Genomic DNA, 23,476 nt, shown 5'->3' with positions numbered 1-23,476 from the left:
GATTTTGTATTTCTTCATGATTCGGTTTTGGTAGGATATATGTTTCTAGGAGTTTTATCTGTGTTTTCTAGGTTATCCAAAATGTTGGTGTGCGATTGTTCATATTAGTATCTTATGATCCTCTTTCATTTTTTATTTTATTTAAGTCTTATCTTTTTGTTAGTCTAGCTAAATGTTTGTCAATTTTGTTGATTTTTTTAAAATGACCTTTAGTTTTGATTTTTTCTATTGTTTTCCTATTCTCTATTCACTTATTTCTGCTCTAATTTTTATTATTTCCTTTTATCTCTTAACTTTGGTCTTAGTTTGTTCTTTTTCTAGTTTCCTGAGGCTTATTTGAGATCGTTCTTCTTTTTTAATTCAGGTGTTTATGATTTTAAAATTCCCTCTTAGTACTGCTTTTATGCATCCCATAAATTGAGGTATATTGTGTTCTCATTCCTATTTATCCCAAGATATTTTCTAATTTCCCTTTTGATGTCTTCTTTGACCCGTTGGTTCTTCAGGAGTGTGTTGTTTAGTTTCTTCTATCTGTGACTTTTCCAGTTTTCCTTCTGCTATTGATTTCTAGTTTCATTTCATTGAGGTCAGAAAGGATAGTTGGTATAATTTCAGTTGTATTATATGTGTTAAGACTTGTTTTGTGGCTTAAAATGTGATCTATGTGATCTGTGCTGGCAAATGTTCCATATGTGCTTGAAAGAAAGTGTATTCTGCTTTGAGTGGAATGTTCTTTATATGTTTATTAGGTCCATTTGATTTTTAGTGTTGTTCAAGTCTTATGTTCCTAGAAGATTTATTGATCTTCTGTCTGGTTGTTCTATCAATTATTGAAAATAGGGCATTGGAATCTCTTGCATTTATTTTATTTCTCTCTCATTCTTCCTTCAGTTCTGTCAATAATTGCTTCATGTATTTGGGTATCTGATATTGGGTGCTTATTTATTTATAATTGTTATGTCTTCCTGGCAAATTGACCCTTTGTCATTAGTTAATGTTCTTCTTTGTCTCTTATGACAGTTTTTGACTTAGTCTTTTTTTCTTTTTTTTTTTTTTGATGTAAGTATAGCCACACCTGCTTTCTTTTGGTTATCATTTGCATTAGATGTCTTTTTCCATGTTTCACTTTCATCTGACGTATGTCATTAAATTCAAAGTGTGTCTCTTGTAGATATCATATAGTTGGATGTTTTTTTAAATCCATTCAGCCACACTAAGTCTTTTGAATGCAGACTTTAATTCATTTACAGTTAAAGTAATTACTAATAAGGAAAGACTTACTATTGCCATTTTGTTAATTGCAATTGTTTTGTCTTATAGCTTCTTTGTTCCTCTTCTCCTCTCTTGCTGTCTTCAGGTGTGTTTCATTGAATTTTTATGGTGACATGCTTTGATTCCTTTCTTGTTTTCTTTCGTGTATCTTTCATAGATACTTTCTTTCTGGTTACAGTGGGGCTTGATTAAAGCCTCTTATAACAATCTATTTTAAGCTGATAACAACTTAACTCCAGTTATATACAAAAATTCTACTCTTTTACTCTATGGAAGATTTTGAGAGGAGTGAAATGATGAAAGATGTTTGAAGAATAACAGTAGCAAATTATAAATATGGTGAATATATAAGGTAGATAAGTGCAATTTCAGTTCAAAGACTGTTGCAAACACTAATCAATGCTCAGTGCATAAGGAGAATGAAACTAATATTTATTGCGTCCCTGTTATATTCAAGGTACCCTTTTCTTTATTGTAACAACCTTATGATAATGATGGTAACATGATTCTATAGATAAGGAAACTCAGGTTATAGCCCTAGGAGTCTTCAGAGCTGGAATTCAAGTCCTGACTTGACTTCAGATTCTATATATTCCAAATTAAAATAATTTGTGTATTTAACATAACAAATATGAAATATGCACACAGTTTAAACAATTATAATAAAACAAACTGTATTAACATTAAGAAATAGACCATTATAAGCTTCTTGAGTATCCCTCACTAATCACATCTGTCTCTTCCCTTCTTCCATTTATAGATAACCCCTCTCTTGTTTTTGCCATACTTTTACCATCTGTGTATACACTCTCACAATATTTGTTATTTTGCTTGTTTTGGAAATTCATATAGATGGAATCATACTACATAAATTCTTCAATGACCTTTTCCCTGTATTCTAGGTTGATGTATATAATTACAGTTTATTTATTTTTACTGCTAAATAGTAACCCACCATGTAGATATAATTGTTTAATCGATACAACTGTTGATAGACATTTACGGCCTTCTTTCTTTCTTGAGGTCAGTTTTCACAAATCTTCCACATGTGCTTGTAAAGAATTTGTAAACTCCAACTTGGGGATTCAGTGTTCTACATGTGGCCATTAGATTAAGTGATTTTGCTATTTCAGTCTTCTCTATTTCTACTGGTTTTTATCCACTGGATCTATTAATTTCTGAGAGATGTGTTAAAATTTCCCTCTCTAATTTTAGATTTTTCTATTTATCTTTATTTATTAGTTTTTACTTCATGTATTTGGAATTTATTAGTTGCATAAAAATTGAGAGCCTTTAATCTCTTTAATCTCAGCCTTTTATCATTTGGTGACCCTCTTAACTGTAATAATCTGTTTTACCTTAAAATCTGTTATATTTTACATTAATGTGATTATTTCAGCTATTTTTGGGCTGGTGAATCTCGAATATCTTTTTCTACTTTTTTGGACTTTAAATCTCCCTTTATTTTTGTTTTATGTGTGTTTCTTATAAAGAGCTTATAACTAGTTCTTTTTTTTTTAACTCAGCTTTTATAACTCTTTTAAGTTTGTAAATTGGTCTTGGAAGATAAAGGAAAAAGGGTTTATCTGAAAGTCATTTTTTGTTTCTTGGTCAGTGGTACCACTTGTGCAGAGTAAATAGCTGCAGTGAGAGAATAGAGGAACCTGGTTTTCTTTGGTCACTCAGCCCTCTCTTAGTTACACCCTGGATATGGAGCTGAGCCAGCTTCTTACACATACACAGAAATCTAGAATTGTATATTCATCAATATCTTTTGAACCCCAGAAGTTGTTAATAAGTTTGTGGTGTCTGCTTATTTTATGCTATAAGTTTTTATTAGCCTATCATAATTCAACACAGAATTATTCGCAAACATTAAAAAATTTCTGACCCTCCCAGAAAAGATTTTGCTCTTTCATGTAAGTTCCCATTATACTTTGCTTCTGCTTCTACTTCTATTACAACTCTTGTTTACTAATTTTTATTTTAAAGTGTCATCATCCTTAAGAAATTATGAATTCATTGAGAATAGGAACTGTGTTTTGTCTTTGTATACTCAGGGCCAAATGCTGTGCTGTTTATTGGACCTAATGCATAGTAGAAAATTAATAAATGTTGGATGAAAAAAATGAATGAACGATGAATTAAGTAATTAAGGATTAGCTGTCCTGTGATGGAATGGAAATATCAGAGCATTCTGATTCCATACTTTACATCAGTCTGAGTACTTAAAACCTATCACTTAGAGATCTAGAAGAGTATTTTTGGATATTTAAGAGTTAGAAATCATTTTATCAGTCAGAATTCTTTTAGTTATAAGTAACGAAAACACAATTTAAACGTGATTCTATAAATATGAGAAAAGTTTAGGAATTCAAACAACTAAATCCAGGACCACAAACAATATCATTAGAATCCAATTACACCTGCTCTTTTCATTTGTTAATTTATGGATTTCATTCTCAGCCTCTCTCGGGCTTCATGGTTTCCCACTCTTTAGGTTTACATCATCCTTAATGCTACTCCCAGCTGTTCCACTGTAGTCCAAAATCTCCTTTAGTTAGATTGAGCTCGGTTTCTGGCTCATTACTGAACCAATCACTGTTTCTAGGGCTTAGAATATGCTGACCGACTTAGGTACATGTCAACCCTCAAACTTAGTTAGGGGTGGACTCACCTGTTCTCAATCATGTGGGCTGAATGAGGAGACAGTGTTTCCCTAAGTAAAATTAGGATGCTTTTGTGAATGTATGTTGGATTTGCATCAAACAACATACACCCGTTTCAGTAATCTAATCCATCTCTTCCAATAAAAAAATAAGATAGCTGCACAAAAATGTTATTGCCTAAAGTCATACAGTTTCTTAAATGGTGCTATATACATGAGCTTGTGATAATATATTATAGACTGTTAAATCGACCAAGAGTTTTTCATTTTTTGTTTATATTAGAACATAGCAATGATAGAGCAAGGTATAACAGGAAGACAAGATTCTTGTGCAGTTTATCACCCTGCTGCATTTTGGAACTAAAGATTAATCCCACCTGGATAGATTCACTATTTGGCATAGATATTTACTACACTTAAAAATTAGATAAAAATCTTTTAATGGTTATAGAATCACTAAAAGCAATAATGCAAAAGGTAGTTTTTATTTAACTTAAAACTTCGCTGACACATTGTATAGTTAGGGGAACAGAACTGAGTAAGAAAAATGTCACCATGTTAAATAGATACTGTAGGGTGTTTTCTGAAGTAGGAAGATTTTTTTAAGTGACTTTAATGAATTTTTATTCAGAGAGCATTTGATTTTTAACAACATTGATTTTGATTTTGATTAACAAAAGGGTTTTTTTAATCGTGAAATTCCTAATCACATTAAGATTGTTACTTTCTTTTGCAAATTGCCCTCTTTTTACCAGTTTGTATTAAGAAGGGAAATAAGCTGAGGAACATGTAGTGCAACTAATGTGTTCTGGATTCTGCTAGTCTCTTAACAGATATTAAAATAGCGCATATTGCTTCCACCTGTCTTTAGACTTTGTGGATACTCTGTTACGTATTTATTGTACTACTATCAAATTAACAATTGTACTCATGGCTTTAAATTCAGAAGTACTTTTTCTGAGTATCTGGTTGAAGAGTAACATACTGAGCAGATTATTTGAACACCAGCATACTTTAAAAAATAAGTTTATCCTACATTTCCCATTCTTTTGGATGTCCTGTAGTTTTCTGCTCACCTACCCTCTGACCTCATTTTAATAACTTAATAATGGGAAAGGAATGGTACCAAATTGTATTGGCCATCTCCAGATTAATGCTGATTGAAAAATATTAATTGAGCTACAGTTTTTATTATTTGTGCTTATGTTGCTTTCATAGGGACTCCTTGGAAATAGGGGACCTCCTGGACCTCCTGGTCTCAAAGGACTTCAGGTATGGGAAGAAATAAATATCCAGTCAGTAATAGTTTTAGTTCAAATTTTCCCTTTTTATTTTTTGTTTAAAGGAAAACATTGCTTTAGTGTGGGCAGTTTTTGCCATAGAGGATTTCAGGTTACCGTTTTATATTGGCAGATATGGAACGGAATTTGGAATAATTTTCAGTGTTGTGAATTGATTAAGTAATTTATGTCAGTGATCTCCATGGAATATCTGAAGAATATGAGCTAGAATCTCACTTGTATGTACTAGAATATATATTTGCTATTTGTATCTGTTTTATATTTATGACCTAGTAAATTTTATTTTAATTGAATTGTGCATTGAGCAAAATGTTTGTTAATCAAATAAATAAAATAGAATACATGATGCTAAATAGGTCTATGGATGCTATTCAGATATGTTAATCAACTTTTTATTTAAAGATGAAAAGTCAGTATGCTTTAGAAAATTTGTCAATAAATGTAATAAAAATATTACTTTTGAATTTTCTTAGAGAATAATATATAAAAATTCTTTTTTTATGTTTCTGTATTCTCTATCTACTCATACATATTTTGATCCTTAGAAGAATGCACAAGATTTTGTATTTTTATGACATTATAACTGGTTTCACCCAAAGAATATTGGACCTATAAGTTAGTCAAGAAAAAGCTCTAGACATTAACTCCATTCAGTAGGATCCAATATACCTTTGTATCTTTAAGACTGAAAACAGAACTAAGACTCAAAAGCATATTTATTGAATAAGTGAAGTATTAAAATGTGCCAAGAGCAAACATGTTCTGTACCAATAACTTTTTAATATACCAATGTGTGTTGATTTCCATCTATTAAGAATTTAATTGAGTTCCTCTCTGTGTGGGAGAGATATTGAGCCCAAGAAAGTAAAGGTTATCCTTAATTTATGATTTCAGTGATTTCTAATCTTTGTTGTGGTTTTGATGTGCATTTTCCTGATGATTAAGAATGCTGAGCATCTTTTCATATGTCTGTTGGCCATCTGTGTGTCATCTTTGGGAAAATGTCTATTCAGGTCCTCATTTTTAATTGGATTATTTGGGCTTTTAGTGTTGAGTTGTATAAATTCTTCATATGTTTTAGATATTAACCCCCTTTCAGATATCCTGATTTTGTAATAGAAACCCTAATCATTTTCACTCTTATTCATTCTCAACTTTTTATATATAACTTTTATCATCTACCAATTTAAAAACAGTCAAATAGTGCATGTCCCATTTAGGGCAGATGTGGGGTTGTCACTCAAAATATTAAAATGCTATGGGATGGTACAATAAAATACAAGAAAGTTGGGGCGCCTGGGTGGGAAGATAGGGTAGGTTAAGCATCTGACTTGGGCTGAAGTTATGATCTCAGGATCCTGAGATCCAGCCCCACTTCCAGCTCCCCACTCAGCAGGGAGTCTGCTTTTCCCTCTGCCCCTCCTCCCCATCCCACCACTCTTGCTTGGTCTCTCTCTCTTTCTCTCTCTCTCTCAAATAAATAAAATCTTTTTTAAAAATAAAATACAAGAAAGTCACAGCTTTATTTTCATCACATCTCAGTGGGTTCCAGATTTCAGAATAAATAGAATAAGGCTTTACCTTTTTAAATACTTATTTCAGCCCACGATAAATTCTGATGTTTTTTTTTCTTTTTTAAGGGAGAAGAAGGACCAATTGGACCCTTTGGAGAACTGGGGCCAAGAGTAAGTATCATATAAATACTTTTCAAAAAATGCCTCTCTTAAAATAACTGTTATGTGAATGTCTTTTAATAGCACCAAATTTTAAGTTATAATAAAGGACAATAAACACTATAACCATACAATCCCTCCAAATAATATAGGCCTATAACTGGAATTTCCCAGCAATATTTTAAATGATATGCCTACTACACATATTTGCTTTTCCTTCAGTAGTTTTATGGTCTTTGTAATTTGTGCTTATTAAAAAGTTTCTCAAAATGTAATAGAAAGCTAAATACCTTAGTCATTTTAGTGATATTATGGAATTTTCTGTTTTCTAAGTGTGCCAGTAAAATTATGGAAACTAAATAAGATGTATTTTCTGTCAACTTTTTCTTCAGATAATATTTTGTGGTAAGATATGAATTACCTGTTTTCAAATTCTGAAAATGAGTTCTTTAAGAATTTGGGCATGCATGACCAAAGCTTACATTATTATGAAATAATTAAGGTGTGTGTATCACATTTATTTTAAGAAACGTCATTATACTCACGTGAAATACATCTCATTCTTTTTTCTTGAGAACATCATAACATGCAGGTTCTTAAAACATTTTTACGTTTAAGGAAACAATAAATCTTTCTTTTTCACCTTTACCTTACTAGCACATATACGAAACTATCCCACTGAAAAAAAGAATAATTTTTATTTCATTTTTTGTTAGGTGACTTATATAACAGAAAGGCTATTGTTATTTGAGCCCAGTATAATTGATGTCATTTGAAATTTACTTCTCTAGAAAACAGGAGAACCATGTTTGCCTCTTATCAACTCAGTCTTAATATGTATAACTATTGTTGCTACTATTGGTCGAAGATCAATTTAAGCCTAGTATTGCTCTAAGTATGTCACATGAATCATCTCTAATCCTGAAAACAACCCTACAGGATATTGCCCACATTTTTAGAATATTAGTCTAAGGCCTTATTATTACATGCTCAAGCATAACATGCTCAAGATAAACCTAGTATGGCAGAACTTAAACAGGACCAGAAGTAATGACGCCAGCACTGATGCCCTGAATCTCTTGACTTCAAAGAGATTTTTAATGTGCTGATACAGATTCCAGAGAGATTCCTTTCATAATGTAGATATGATGTATAACTATTTCTTAATCTACTGTAATGCTTGAGTGAGTATCACATTATTAGAGATGAAAGAAATATTCTCACAAAGGCTTTTTCCAAAACAATGGAATAAAGTATATTATTTTAAAATTTTCTGTAAATATCATAGACAAATCTAAGAATTTAGGCTCTTAATTACATTTCTTCTCCTATCTCTGATTAGAGAGCAATTGATATTTAACAATAGTAGGATGATTTTTGATACTTTGCTTTACTCTGTGCTTGGTAGAAAGCCGCTAGAGAATTCTAAGCAAGGCAGAGGTAAAAATTAGAGCAACTTTTTTGATAGAGGTCCTAAATATAATTTTTAAGTTGCTAAAGTTTTTATATGTAGTCAAAATACAATAAAAGCTGGAGGATTGTTTTGTTTTTCTTGTTTTGTTTGAAGAAGGAAAAATAAGAGTATTTGTTAATGGATAGGAGTAATAAAATCCAAATCTGTAATACCTGATAGGTATTATAAGTTAGTATTCTATGTAACAATCACCCCCCCACACACACTTTTTTTACTCTTAGTTTTGAATTTGTCACACACATTGATTGAGGCATAGTGATCTCCTTAATCAAATTTTGTATAATCAGATATCAGTTGTTTGATACTAGAAGCCACATACTATGGATTGATCTACCCAATATCTAGGATTTTGACTTCCACTCCTTCAGTGATCTTATTCTCTACTCTTTATGTACTACCTTCTATAGTCATAGCCTTTACCCTGTCATTACCAGTAATAGCAGCTTCTCCTTATTTTCAAACTTCTCGTTCCCCAACCATAATCTCCTTTCTTTCTAGTCATTCTCTCTTGTAACCAATCCAACAGTTCCAGAAGGAATTTTAATCCATTGATCCTATTGCCTTTCCATTATTCCTGTTTTCATCGGAGACCTCACATCCCTCCTCATCATGCTTAAAACACTAAATTATCCCTTTGATTGCATTCTGAATTCTATTCCCATACCCATTTGCTTTTCTTTTTCTTTTTTTTTAAAGATTTTATTTATTTATTTGAGAGAGAGTGCATGCACAAGGTTGGGAGGGGCAGAGGGAGAAGCAGACTCCCTGCTGAGCAGGGAGCCCGATGTGGGACTCCATCCCAGGACCTGAGATCATGGCCCGAGCCGAAAGGCAGATGCTTAACCGCTCAAGGCCCCCTATGCTCATTTACTTTTAATTTTCTAATTATTATTTTACACTTTCTCCCTTCTCAACTCCACTCATTTCTCTAATTTTCATTCTTAGCCCATTACTTTGCATCCTAGTTCCCTGAGGAGATTGAAGTATTCAGAGAACCTCTATAAGTTTCCACTTTTGCTTCTATCTCCCTCTCTGTCTATACCATTTACTTGGCCTTCCCTCCTGTTTTTGTGGATGAACAGGCCATTTTTCTAGCTAAGGTCAAAACTTCCACTTGTTTACTACGTATCTTATCCTTTTGCCTACTGAAGAACATTGACCCAACTATTTCCCACTTTCACCTGCATCTTCATTTCGTTCTCTCTAATGGATCAATCCTATCAGCAAAGAAAGATGCTATTATTTCTTCCAGCTTAAAAACCATAAAACAAAACATATTGATCCCAGGTTTTCTTCCAGGCGTTACCTTTTTCTCCTTACCTTTTCAGTAAAAAATTCTCAGAAGTATTGCCTATACATGTTCTTTACAGTTTTTCTCCTCACCCTATCTGCTGAAACATTCTTGTCCCCACCACTCCAAAACAAATGATCTTATGAAGGTCATCAGTGACTTCCATGTTGCTAAATTCAATGGTCATTTGACAAGATCACACCCTCCTCCTAGAAGCACTTTCTTCACTTACATGATCTTCTTCCTAACTGTTGGGCAGGAAATTTGCATATTTTCCTCATTCCTTCAAATTCCAAAATTTTGTAAATCCACAAAACCCAGGGCTTTGTTTGTGGACTTGATCTCTTTTCTATTTACACTCACTCCTAGATGTGTTGGTCCAGTCTTAACGGCTTTAAATACCATCAGAATGCTGGTGATTGCCTAAATCATATGTTCAGATCAGAATTTTCTACTCTGAATCTCTGGACATGTAAAACTACCACAAGATCTCTCTACTTTAAATTTCTAACAAGACTATAAAACTGCAGGGTCCACAACTGAGCTCCCAATTTACCCTCCAAATCTTTCTTCTTAGAGTCTTCCTCATTTCATTTAGTCTCTTACTCAGATTAAAATCTTGAGTTTATTCTTGATTCTTCTCTTTCTCTCACATTCTACACTTGACCTGTCAGCAAATCTTGTTAGCTCTACCTTCAAACTATATACAGTTTTACTCACAACCTCCTCTGTTACCACCCTGGTCTATGCCACGGTCATCTTTCACTTGAATTATTTCAGTCCTCTTTGGACTGCCTGCTCCCACACTTGCATCAAAGTGATCCTGTTAAAACATAGATAATGACACTAATCTTCTCAAAGCTTTTCTAAGTCTTCCTGCTTCATTCAGAGTAAAAAGCAATGCCCTAATTGTAACCCTCCAGGCCCTATATGACCTGGCTTCTCATTCCCCATTCCTTTCTTTGACCTAATCTTTTAACTAATCTCCTTTCTTACTCTGCACCAGCTTCATGGACTCTTCATGGTTTCTTCAACACACCAGTCACATTCTTGCCTCAGGGCCTTTGCACGTGTTCTTTTCCTGTGCTTGGAATATTCTTTCTTCAGATAGCCATATAACTTGTTCCTTTTAAGTCTCTACTCAACTGCCATCTTCTCAGTGAGGTCTTCCTTGGCAATCTTAACAAAAATTTGAACAAAACTCCCACAACAGTTTATATCTCCCTTCCTATGTCCGTCACATTTACCCCTACCTAACATACTATATATTTTACTTATTTTATTAAATGGTATCATCCTTATTAGAATGTAAGCTCTATGAAGGCAGGTATGCTTAGTGCGTTCCTCAATCTCCAACCCCTAGAACTGTGCAGGGCACACAGTAGACAGTGTAAGACTGTAGAATAGATACTAATGGGTATGCTAAAATGCATTTATCAATTGATTTTGAAGTGTTTCATCTCATAGGACGGTCTGAATATCATAAATGTTTGGAAATTTCCAAAAATGAAAATGATTAAATGTATCTCTTTTTTTCTGTTCTCTTCTAGGGAAAACCAGGTCAAAAGGGTTTTGCAGGTGAACCAGGACCAGAAGGCTTAAAGGTGAAGTAGCTGACTTATTAGGAATTATAAAATATAGTTTTCAAAGAGATAAAATTATGACTTTCATAAAAATATAAAATGAACATCTAAGATTTTATTCAACGTATTAATAAGGGAGCCAGTGATATGTTAAAACTGGCTCAAATAGCATTTGAAAAGTTACATATCTTTATATCTATATCTACATCTATATATCTGTGTCTATAAATATCTATAACTGTGACTGTATTTATATCTATATCTTTATATGAATAGATATACAGTTTAATAAAGAATTGTTAAATTTGTGGTGAGATATAGGAGAATAAACCACAATTTGGGGGGCTGTCCATTTCGCTGGACAGAAATCTACAAGTTAATATAATTTCACTAAATACACACACACACACACAATTTGTTATATAGATATTATATATATATCTTCACCAAGTGTGGGTCCTTTAAGCAATTGTACAGTGATTCTAAGTACATTCTCTAGAAAATCACTAGGTGGCCTTCACCACTTTATGTCATCGAAAGAATGTGGCACCTACTTTTTTGCCTTGTTTCCAAGTTTTGTGTGACTTTTTAACACCAACAAATGTAAGGTAATGCATTGGTTTTATATGTGCAACACTAAGGTCTAAAGTAAACTAGCTTATAAGAATTAGTGATATATACAAATTTAAAACTTAAGGAAAAATTGAAAAGCTTTACAGCATTATAGCTAAATTTCTTAAAGTTAGAAGTCACCGTTTATATTAAACTATTTTTGTGATATTAGAATCTAAGAAAAAGATGAACAATATTTTCTGAGATCAATTAATAAAGAAAAACGAGCTAAAATATTTTCTAATGTGTCAGCCTCTCTGTAGCTGCAGTTATTCTGGGGGAATATGTGTACCTGACTCTCAAGTTACACACATGATAACATGTGTAGTGGAAACATAGTAACATGGAAATGGAAACATGGAATTTGGAAACATGATATTTATAAACAGAAGGCTTAATTCTCCTTGACTGAGATTAGTCACTAGTCCTGCCAGATAGCTCTAAAAAAATCCACCTGTGAGCTACATGTAGTCAAACAGGCAAGAAACTGAATCTTAGTCCTAGTGACATCCTGCCTCCTTACTAGAATCACTCCAGCATTTGGGTGGCTCTTTGTAACCCAGGAGATGAAGGAGTTCTTTAATGTTCAGCTCCTTGTAGTTGTCCCTGAAATTTTAGTCTTGGTGTGTCATATAGCTATTCACTAGAACCTGGCATTCTCTTGGGGGAACCTGGCATTCCTGGGGGGAGCACTTGGGAGTTGGTTAAGGGTCACACCACCTTTTACAGAACTCTAGGATCTCTGTTCTCTTCCTAGGCCTGGGGAAATATTCCTCTCTCTCTTGTTGCCCTCAAAGACCAACTCACCTCCTTCCTTTAGGCTCTCTGAAAAGTAAAGCAGGAATGCAGGTAATCTGCAAGCAACTTCTGCTTTCTGCCTGTTAACACAGACCTCCCCTAAGACTATGAAGCACAAAACAGTCCATCTCCCTTGGAATTTGAAAGGGGTATTGGGTAAGGAGAGGGAAATACAATAATTAATAATCTGTATATTATTCTGCCACAGATTTTCTAAAAAAGCTATCTAGTGAATTGTCAGTCAAAAACTAGGATTCACAGACTACTACAGTGCTTCATTCTTTACTGTATATCTAAGTCCACACAAGAATTGAAACAAATATTTGTGTAGTCTTTAAAAGTTCATTTCAAATTGATTACTCATATGAATATTAGGTTTCAGTGTTTAAAATCAGCACTGTTCAATAGAGTATATAATATGAATCACAGATGTGAGCCACAGTAAAAAAAATGAAAAGAGACAAATGAGATTAATTTTAGTAATATATTTTATTTAACCCCAAATATGAAAATATTATTTCAATGTGATCAATATTAAAATTATTAATGAAATATTTTATATTCTTTTTTGCTACAAAGTCTTTGAAATCTAGTGTGGATTTTATACTTACATCACATTTCAGTTCACACCAGCTAATTTCAAATGCTCAGTAGCTATTTATATTAGTGGCTACAATAATTGTTCAGTGCAGCTTAACATTTTACTACTCTACCCTACAATATAATTACTAATTTTTAAATAGCGATCGAGGGTTTAATTTCCTATTGCTATAAATAAAACATATATTCTTGTCAGATTAACTATACATGGTACCTAAACTGAATCTTCTACCTTTCGTTAGTCTATGTCTTTGTTCAGCATTCACTCACGCCATTCCTCAACACCACAAAGGGACCTTTGTCATAACCAGTGGAATATCACCTATTCTTCAGAGCCCAACTCAAATATAGTTTCCTAATCCATTACTTGAAATCGTTGATGTTTGGATTTTCAAAAGAGAATATGGTGAATATACTACATTTTATTTAACACCGCAGCAGGCTATGGGACAACACACCATAATTAGAAACACTAACATTTCTGCGGTGAAATATAAGGGTGTTCAGATTAATTAAAACAAACAAGACTATAAATAGCCTCCCTCAGGTCAGATAAAGCATTGTTGCCAAATAAATTCAGGTTAGGTTAAGTTTGCTACCAAACGAGTTTTGAAAAACTTTGCGTTTTCCGAGTGGTAGGGACTAGGGACTGTGGTTAAGGTTCCGAGCATACCTCACTTCCCCAGTGAAGCCAGCTCTAGCTGCCAGCCCAAGCGGGCGTGCTCCTGTGAGCTCCCTTGCTCTTCACTGTGGCAGGTACTCTGCTCTGCTCCGCTTTCTGAGGTCTTTTGTCCTGGATCAAATAGAGCATTCCTGTGGGCAAAGGCTTTATTTTATTTTTATTCTTTCTTAATACCTTCCACAGCTCCTACTGCTCTGCCTTTTACAGAGTACACCTCAATAAATACTTCTTTTAAAAAATTTTATTTGCAAAAATGTTTTAAAAGTGATTAAAAGTCATCAATAGAAGAATATAACTTAAGAAAACAGTAGGAAGAAGACTATGTTTCACAGAAATAGTATAACAGAGTTTTGAATAACGGAGGTTTTTTTTGCTTTTTTTATTTTTTTAGAATTTGACTAATAACATTAAATGAAAATGGAAGCAATGTCACGAGTGATCTTGTTTGAAAAATAATCATTTTTACAGCTTTATATTATTTATTAACAGGGAGAAGTGGGAGATCAAGGAAACATTGGAAAGATTGGTGAAACAGTAAGCTTATTTTATGCTCTTTTATTTGTACCATCATCTGTAAGCATGTTTAGGAGTCATGTTAGCGATCATCTGTGCTTAATAAAATTCAGAATAAAAAATTCTTAGCTCCTACAAATTTAAAGCCACTTGTGATGTGACAAATAAAACCTACTCTACAAGAGAAATGAGGGGAAACAGAGTTATTGATATTTTTGTCCAATATAAATTATATCTATAATACCAGGAACATTCTTGTTTCTAATATTTGGTCTTTAATTTTAGTTCTGGTCATTTCAATCTAAATTTGACCTTAACATTTTTCATTATTAAAAATCTATAACTTACCAAGCCATAAAATAGTAAGCTCTTAAGTTTGAAAATATTTTTTCTTTAGATTTGAAAGATTAAGCTAAGAGGTGAAGTATTGGAAAGCATATTGTAACTTCTTTCCTCAAAAGAAGTTTGATTTGTTTAAATTTGCATTGCTGTGGAAGTAGGAAGCTTTATGTTGTATTTGAACCATATATGTTAGAAGTAATTTTATTTTCTGTACTAGGGAAAGCCAGATAAAGTATTTTCTAACAAATGAACCCATATAACATATATAAAGTGGTAAATTACATTGATTCAAGGCAAGCGAATTTATTTACAAAGTGTGCTGGGTTATCACAAAGCAAGTGGTACCATTTAATAGGTTAAATGAGCAAATTCTCTTCCTTCTAACCTTTCTTATGACTTAAATAAAAATAAACTCTTCTAAAAAATTGTTTTGCAATATCAAGTAATCAGACAATTATATTTCCTGGTCTTGTGATAAAATGGCAATACGTTTCTGATACTCTTATTTTTGTCATGAATTCTTAACAAAAATAAAGAGAGAATCCATTTAGTCTTAAAAGATTGTTGCCGTACCAATTAATCCATAATCACTAGAAAGATGATTTTTCTGTTCTTGTTTTTACTGAGAAGGGTAATTCCAGTGGGACGTTGACATCAATTAGATTATTCAAGACTTCTTCTCAAATATAATTGTAACTGGTATTTCTCTAAGGTCACTCAAAGAAATTAAATTCTGCCATTTCTGAGTGACAAATTGCTAAGAAATATATATAAACTAGAATTAATAGCCACAGTTAAAATACCAATCTTTTTTTAAAAAGATTTGTTTGTTTATCTATCTATCTATCTATCTATCTATCTATCTATCTATCTATCTATCTATCTGAATGACAGTGAGTGAGCCATAAGCAAGAGGGGCAGAAGGAAAGGGAGAGAGAATCTGAAGCCAACTTAGTGCTGAGCCCAGAGCCAGATGTGGGGCTTGATCTCAAGACCCTGAGATCACGACCCAAGCCGAAACCAAGAGTCAGACTTTTAACCGACTGAGCCACACAGGTGCCCCAAGAGCATCTTTTCTTAATATAACATCGTATATTAAGCTTCTAAGTGTTATTACTTAGTAGTGTTGGACTAGTTCCACACAGTATAAGAACCCAGTGCCAGTACTGTCTAAAGTAGAAATGGGCTGCCTTGGCAGATAGTGGATTTCTGTTATTAGAGGGAAATCAACATTTTAGTGAGCATTTGCTATGTGCCAGATGTAATACGAAGTGATGTTTAATATCGTGGCATTGCGTTTAATTCTCAAACAATTTTAAAAGGCACATTTTGTTATTCCAGTTTTTGAAATGAGGAAACTGAAGCACAGTAAGTAACCTGTTCAAAGTTACATAGCTAATAAATTATGGAACTGAGATTTAACCTAGAGATCCAAACTCAAAATCGAAATCTCAAAATCCAAAGCATCATACCCCAGCTTTATTGAGGTTTAACTGACAAAGTTATAAGATATTTAAAGTATAAGTGATGATTTAAGGACCCCCCCCCCAAGTCATTTAATAGAGCTGAGGATGTTTACTGGTAGCTAACAGCCACTTAGACTACAAGTTGTGGAGAGATTTCAAGCATCAAATATATTATCAAACAAGACGGCCTTTTCATCTTTGAGATTCCATCTTTCTCATTAAGGATAGGAGATAGACTTTAAAAAAATTTCAGTGACTATATTGAGTTAATTAAAATATATAAGATGCCTAAAGAATATTTTATTTTGGCTCTTGGTAATCCCCAGCTTTTATTTTATCTTATTAATTTCAAAATCTTAGAAATGTAGTTCATCTAATCCAGAGTTCTGTTAAAACAAAACTCATAAGAGATATGGGAAGATATGATCACCCTTCCTGATATCAGTCTTATAATTTGGGGATATGTAAGGTTAGTTTTAATTGCATAGCTAGTTTTTACTTTTCCCAGTCTTTTTGTACAGTCTTTTAATTGCCTTTAACTGAACCTCCTCCAGTTTTGTTTCTTTCTAGATCTATACAGATTAGAACCCAGTTTGTGATACAGCATGCCAAGCATAGCAACCCATCTATATTTCATATCTATATACTTCTTACATTCATTTACTCTAGGCAAATAATTAATTTCTGTAAATGTGCCCTAAAAAGTCTGTAATTCCAAAAAATGCCCCTCATTCTCTTCATTCTAACATAGTATTTTTTTATGAATAAATCTTGAATTATCCCACCTTAATTGCCAGTCCTCTTTGTCTTTAACTTTCTAGGCTGAAAGTATTTGAAGAGGTATAAAAGAGAATATAGAATCTCGTTTTTTAGTATTGATCAAGAGACCAGAATTAGGATCAGTGGATAGACATCAGAAGGGGACAGCTTTCTATGTAGGCAAAAATATTTTAATAGAATTTCTAATACTCGGACTCTCCCATGGGGTGATTCAACACCTCATTCTTAGAAAGTTTGGATGACTTTCTTCAATCATTTATTCAGCAGATATTTGTATTTATATTCATATGATCCTTGCCTTCATGAAATTTATAGTCTGTTGGAGGTTGGAAAGATTTTAAATAAATAACTGCATAAAGAAATACGTAATTATAAACTGTGATACATTCTATAGAGGAAAAGTTTAAGGGACTGTGACAGAGGTGCCAAATTTAGATCAGAAAATGAAAGGTCTGTTTTGAGGAAATGACATACGAATTGTAACCATAAAGCATGGTAGGATCTAGCTAGGGAAGGGTGGAGAGAAAGAACATTCCTGGAATATGCAATATAACAGAATTTTCACCTTTGGACTTCTCGTGCTTTAGAGAAATTATTTTTAATTTTTCTAAATATTTGTTTTCTCAACGGTTAACGGATAAAAATAGTAACTACTTCATGGAGTTTCTTGTGAGGATTAAACATGGTAATGCCTTAAAGCACTTAGCACAGAGCCAATCACATAGTAAAAACTTGAGAAATGTTAGCTGTAATGGTGGTGGTGGTGATTATTATTGTATGGAAAAGCATTTGGCTGTTTTAGGAACTGAAAGAAAGCCAGTGTGGATAGACCTTGGTGAGCCAAGGGAAAAGCAAAGTGAGGGGCTATTAGTAAAGGAAGCAGGAGCCAAATCTTTCGGGGCGATGTTTATTACTCTGGACTTGATCCTGAAGTAGACGGAAAATTATTGGAGTATTCCATGTAAGCCAATGACAGGATTTAATTTGTGTTTCACAGTCACACTGGTGGCAATAGGAAACTGAAACATGGTTATGAGGAGCAGAGTAGAAGAGGGTGACCAGTTAGAATGCTATTATAGTAGCCTAAATGAGAAAAAAATGACTTGGGCCAGGGTGATGGCAGTGGGTATAAGAGAAGTGGATGCATATGAGATATATTTGTGGTGATAATTTGAAGATAGGCTGCAAAAAAAGGGAAGGATTCTAGTCAGTCCAGCATATAATAGGGCTTTGATAACAACTCTTTATGATTTATCAGGAATATTCTGGAAGCATAAGGAATTGGTATATATGATGTCTAAGGATAATTCCAATTATAAGAATCTAGGACTCTTTTCTAAGAATTTAAGTGTTTCTAGTCTTCCTCTCACCTGCCAATTTGGCTTCTTTTCTCTGGCTCTCCTCCAGTTTCATTATGTCTTCCTGCCGTTATAGCAAACAGAACTAGACTAAATATTTTAGAAGCAATGCCTCCACAGCCTTCTTCATGAAGGGGATAATAACCTCTATTTCCTTTATTGCTGAGATGTACAAAACTGCGTAGGTTTTTCCTGTAGCAAAAAAAAGCTGGGATGACTTTGGAAAATGATTGGCAGTGACCCCCAGGATTCTTTTCTGGTTTGTTATTTTGAATATAAAACTTGGAATTTTTTTTCATAAAGTGACTACATTAAGTTTCAGTTGCAACTTTTCTGTCCAATTGAAGGGATTATTAAGAATGTCGTATAGTTTGGCCATATTAATTTACCTCTTAAAATATAACCCAACTACTTGATTTTACATCATTTATTCCTAATTTATCAATTTAGCAAAATTTCATAAGCAATCTACTGTGTCCTCTCTGTTTTTCTGCCTGCCCTCTGGTGTGCTAGTATATAGTAAATGACTGATGAGCAGAAAGGAAGAGGAAGAGGAAAGGCCATGGATAATCCTCAAAATCAGGTATTCCACTTCTCATTACAAAACCTTTAGAATCATAGAGCTTCTGAGGGCTGATTCTAAGTTAGATTATAACCAGCTCCTTCAGGACCAAATAGAGGTGGAGTCAGAGGAGGAAATGAAAGGAAGGAAATCTATTTATTGAAGAAGTACTATCTCATTTAATCTTAAAACAACCCTACTAAGATAAAGCTTATTGACATTCTGGAAGTGAGGAAATAGAAATTTATTGAAGTTACATGATATGTTCAAATTCCTACAGTTAGTAAGCAGTGGATCTGGGTTTCATATCTGGATTTTCTACTTCCTGTTCCAAGGTTCTTTTAGCTACATCAAAAATTAGTTATCCTGTCTTTGTTTATTTATTTTTTATCAATTGGCCTACTGTCTTGTTCTCTCTTTTTATTTTATTTTACTTTATTTTATTCATTATTTATTTTAATTCCAGTGTTGTTAACAAACACTGTTATATTAGTTTCAGGTGTACAATATAGTACTTCAGCGGTTCCATGTATGATTCAGTGCTCATCAAGATAAATGTACTCCTAATCCCCTTCACTTTTTTCACCCATCTCACACTGACCTCCCCTCTGGTAGCCATCTGATTGTTCTCTGTCGTTGAGTCTGTCTTTGGTTTGTCTCTTTTTTTTCCCCTTTGTTCATTTTTTTTCTTAAGTTGCACATATGAATGAAGTCATATGGTATTTGTCTTTCTCTGACTTATTTTGCTTAGCATAATACTCTGTAACTCCATCCATGTTGTTGCAAATGGCAAGATTTAATTCTTTTTTATGGTTGAGTAATATTCCATTGTATATATACACACCACCTCTTCTTTATCCATTCATCTATCAATAGACACATGGGCAACTTCCATAATTTGGCTATTGTAGTTAATGCTGCAGTAAACATAGGGTGCATATGTCATTTCAAGTTAGTGTTTTTGTATTCTTTGGCTAAATACCCAGTAGTATGATTAGTGTAGTGTAGTTCTATTTTTAATTTTTTGAGGAAACTCCATTCTGTCTTCCACAGTATCTGCACTAGTTTGCAGTCTCACCAATAGTGCATGAGAGTTCCTTTCTCTACACATCCTCACCAACACTTGTTGTTTATTGTGTTTTTTATTTTAACCATTCTGACAGGTGTGAGGTAATATCCCATTCTAGGTTTGATTTGCATTTTCCTGATGATGAATGCTGTTGAACATCTTTCATGTGTCTGTTGACCATCTGTATGTATTCTTTGGAAAAATGTCTGTTAATGTCTTCTGCCCATTTTTAAATTGGATTATTTGGGGGGTTTTTTGGTTCTGAATTGTATAAGTTAATTATATGTTTTTGGATACTGACCCTTTATCAGATATGTCATTTGCAAATATCTTCTCCCATTCAGTAGGTCGTTGTTTAGATTTGTTGATTGTTTCCTTTGCTGTGCAGAAGCTTTTTATTTTGATGTAGCCTCAATAGTGTATTTTTGCTTTTGTTACTCTTGCCTCAGGAGACGTATCTAGAAAAAAGTTGCTACCACCGATATCCGAGAAACTACTGCCTGTGTTCTCCTCTACGGTTTTTATGGTTTCAGGCCTCACATTTAGGTCTTTAATCCATTTTGAGTTTGTTTTTGTGTATGGTGTAAGAAAGTGGTCCAATTCATTCTTTTGCAAGTTACAGATTTGTAATATAACTTGTCCAAAATTGTGATATCTCCAGTTTTGTTTTTCTTTCTCAAGACTGTTTTGGGCTTTTTGGGGGTCTTTTGTGGATCCATACAAATTTTAGGCTTATTTGTTTTAGTTCTGTGAAAAATATTGTTAGTGTTTTGATGAGGATTGCCTTAAATGTGTATATTGCTTTGCTTAGTATAGACATTTTAACAAAATTTGTTCTTCCACTCCATGAACATGGGACATCTTTCCATTTGTTTTGTTGTCTTCAATTTTTTCATCAGGGCTTCATAGTTCTTAGAGTACAGATCTTTCATCTCTTTGGTTAAGTTTATATCTAGCTATATTTTATTATTTTTGGTACAATTATAAATGAGATTGTTTTCTTAATTTTGCCTTCTGCTGCTTCATTATGAGTGTATAGAAATGCAGTGGATTTCTCTGTACATTGATTTTGTATCCTGCAAACTTACTAATTCATTTATCAGTCCTACTAGATTTTTGGTGGACTCTTTCAGGTTTTCTATATATAGTATAATGTCATTTGCAAATAGTGAAAGTTTACTTCCTTACCAGTTTGGTTGCCTTTTATTCCTTTTTCTGTCTGATTGCTGTGGTTGGGACTTCCAATACTATGTTGAATAAAAATAGTGAGAGTGGACATCCTTGTCTTGTTCCTGACCTTAGGGAAAAAAGCTCTCAGTTTTTCCTCATTGAGTATGATGTTAGCTTTGGGTTTTTCATATAAGGCCTTTATTATGTTGAAGTACGTTCCCTCTAAACCTACTTTGTCGAGGGTTTTTATCATGAATGGATCTTGTACTTTGTCAAATGTTTTTTCTGCATCTACTGAAATGATCATATGCTGCTTCTCCTTTCTCTTGTTGATGTGATGTATCATGTTGATTGATTTGTGAATATTGAACCACCCTTGCAGCCTGGGAATGAATCGCACTTGGTAGTGGTGAATGATTTTTTTAATGTATTGTTGGGTTTGGTTTACCTAATATTTTGGTGAGGATTTTTATGTCTATGTTCTTCAGAGATATTGGCCTATAGTTCTCTTTTTTGGTAGTGTCTTTATCTGGTTTTGGTATTAGGGTAATGCTGGTCTCATAGAATGAATTTGAAGTTTTTCTTCCTCTTCTATTCTTTGGAAAAGTTTGAGAATAGGTAGTAACTTTTTTTTAAATGTTTCATGGAATTCATCTGTGAAGCCATCTGGTCCTGGACTTTTGTTTGTTGGGAGTTTTTTTATTACTAATTCAATGTCATTGCTGATAATCAGTCTGTTCAAATTTGCTATTTCTGCATTAGTTTTGGTAGATTATATGTTTCTACAAATTTTCCCATTTCTTCTAGATTGTCCAATTTGTTGGCATATAATTTTTCATAATATTCTGTTACAATCCTTTGTATTTCTGTGGTGTCGCTTGTTATTTCTCCTCTTTCATTTCTGATTTTATTTGACTCCTCTGTCTCTCTCTCTCTCTTTCTTTTTTTTTCTTTTTTTGTGAGTCTGATTAAAGTTTTTTCAATTTCCTTGATCTTTTCAAAGAACCAGCTCCTGATTTCATTGATCTGTTCTATTGTTTTTTTAGTTTCTGTATCATATATTTCTGCTCTGATCTTTATTATTTCCTTCCTTCTACTAGTTTGGGGTTTTGTTTGTCCTTTTTCTAGCTCCTTTAGGTGTCAGGTTAGGTTGTTTATTTGAGATTTTTTTGCTCCTTGAGGTAGGCCTATATTACTGTAAACTTCCCTCTTAGAACTGCTTTTGGGGTATCTCAAAGATTTGGGACCATTGTGTTTTCATTTTCGTTTTGCTCCATGTAATTTTTTATTTCTTCGATTTTTCGGTTGACTCATTCATTGAGCATGTTATTTAAACTCCGTGTTTTTGTGCTGTTTCCAGACTTTTTCTGGAAAAAAGTTCTAGTTTCATAGCATTGGGGTCAGAAAAGATGCATGGTATGACTTCAATCTTTTTGAATTTGTTGAGACTTATTTTATGGCCTAATATATGATCTATTCTGGAGAATGTTCTCTGTGTGATCTTGAAAAGAATGTGTCTTCTGTTGTTTGAGGATGGAATGTTCTGAATATATCTCTTAAATCTATCTGGTCTAGTGTGTGGTTCTCTTTCCCTCACCCCAAGGCAGTAGACAATGTGAAGTGGTGTTGGCCCCTGAGGGAGCTTTTTGCATCCTGCCAGGCTTGTGGCACTACTTCGGACAGGCTCATGAGTGTGTTGGCAGGGACATGCTGCCACTCCTGGGTCCGGGCTGGTGTGGGGCACACAGTTTTAGCATGGTGCCCGCCAGTCTGCTTGCAAAATGAGACCTGCCACTGCAGTTGCTGGGATTGGGGCTGGCCTGCGTGGATCCACAAAGTGTCCTGGCCAGGAGACATGGTGTTGGCAAGGTTTGTGCTGGTCTTCTAGGGGAAGGGAACTGCTGCAGGGGTACTTAGGCAAGGGTGACTGAAAAGGGCAGTTCCGCTGAAGCCCGGAGTGGTGGGGCTTGGTATAAGCAATTAGGTAGTAAATTCTGACACTGTGCTGATTCCCACAGGTAGCAGTGTGTTTATGCTGAGGGGTGGGGGAGGGAGATAGTGCCTGCCAGCTCCTTTGTTCCTGGACTGGTCCTCCTGTGATCCTGCCCCTTCTAGACACTCTCCGAAATGAGTAAACTACTCTCCCGCTTATATGTCCCAGGCATTTTTCAAACTGCCGCTTCTGTGCTGTCTCTGCCAGGGCTGTTGGTCCTGTAATCTAAGGATGGGGACTCAGTTTCCGCTTGCCCTCTGGGCTCTCCC

At 34.0% G+C, this 23,476-nt stretch overlaps 1 protein-coding gene across 3 annotated transcripts in view; it reads left to right on the top strand.

Moving 5' to 3' along the window:
- The window catches only part of COL24A1 (collagen type XXIV alpha 1 chain), a 364,391-nt gene that overhangs the window by 156,680 nt on the left and 184,235 nt on the right, over positions 1-23,476 (top strand). For all 3 annotated transcript variants that reach the window (XM_087866074.1, XM_045801865.2, XM_045801864.2), the window contains exons 21-24: positions 5,159-5,212; positions 6,882-6,926; positions 11,230-11,283; positions 14,444-14,488. In XM_087866074.1, the coding sequence (XP_087722200.1) occupies positions 5,159-5,212; positions 6,882-6,926; positions 11,230-11,283; positions 14,444-14,488 (198 nt within the window). The remainder of the gene's footprint in view (positions 1-5,158; positions 5,213-6,881; positions 6,927-11,229; positions 11,284-14,443; positions 14,489-23,476) is intronic.

The sequence above is a fragment of the Ursus americanus genome, chromosome 12, assembly GCF_024610735.1.
Source record: "Ursus americanus isolate L20-20 chromosome 12, mUrsAme1.1.p, whole genome shotgun sequence".
Taxonomy (NCBI): domain Eukaryota; kingdom Metazoa; phylum Chordata; class Mammalia; order Carnivora; family Ursidae; genus Ursus; species Ursus americanus.
This window is presented reverse-complemented; position numbering and strand designations above follow the sequence as displayed.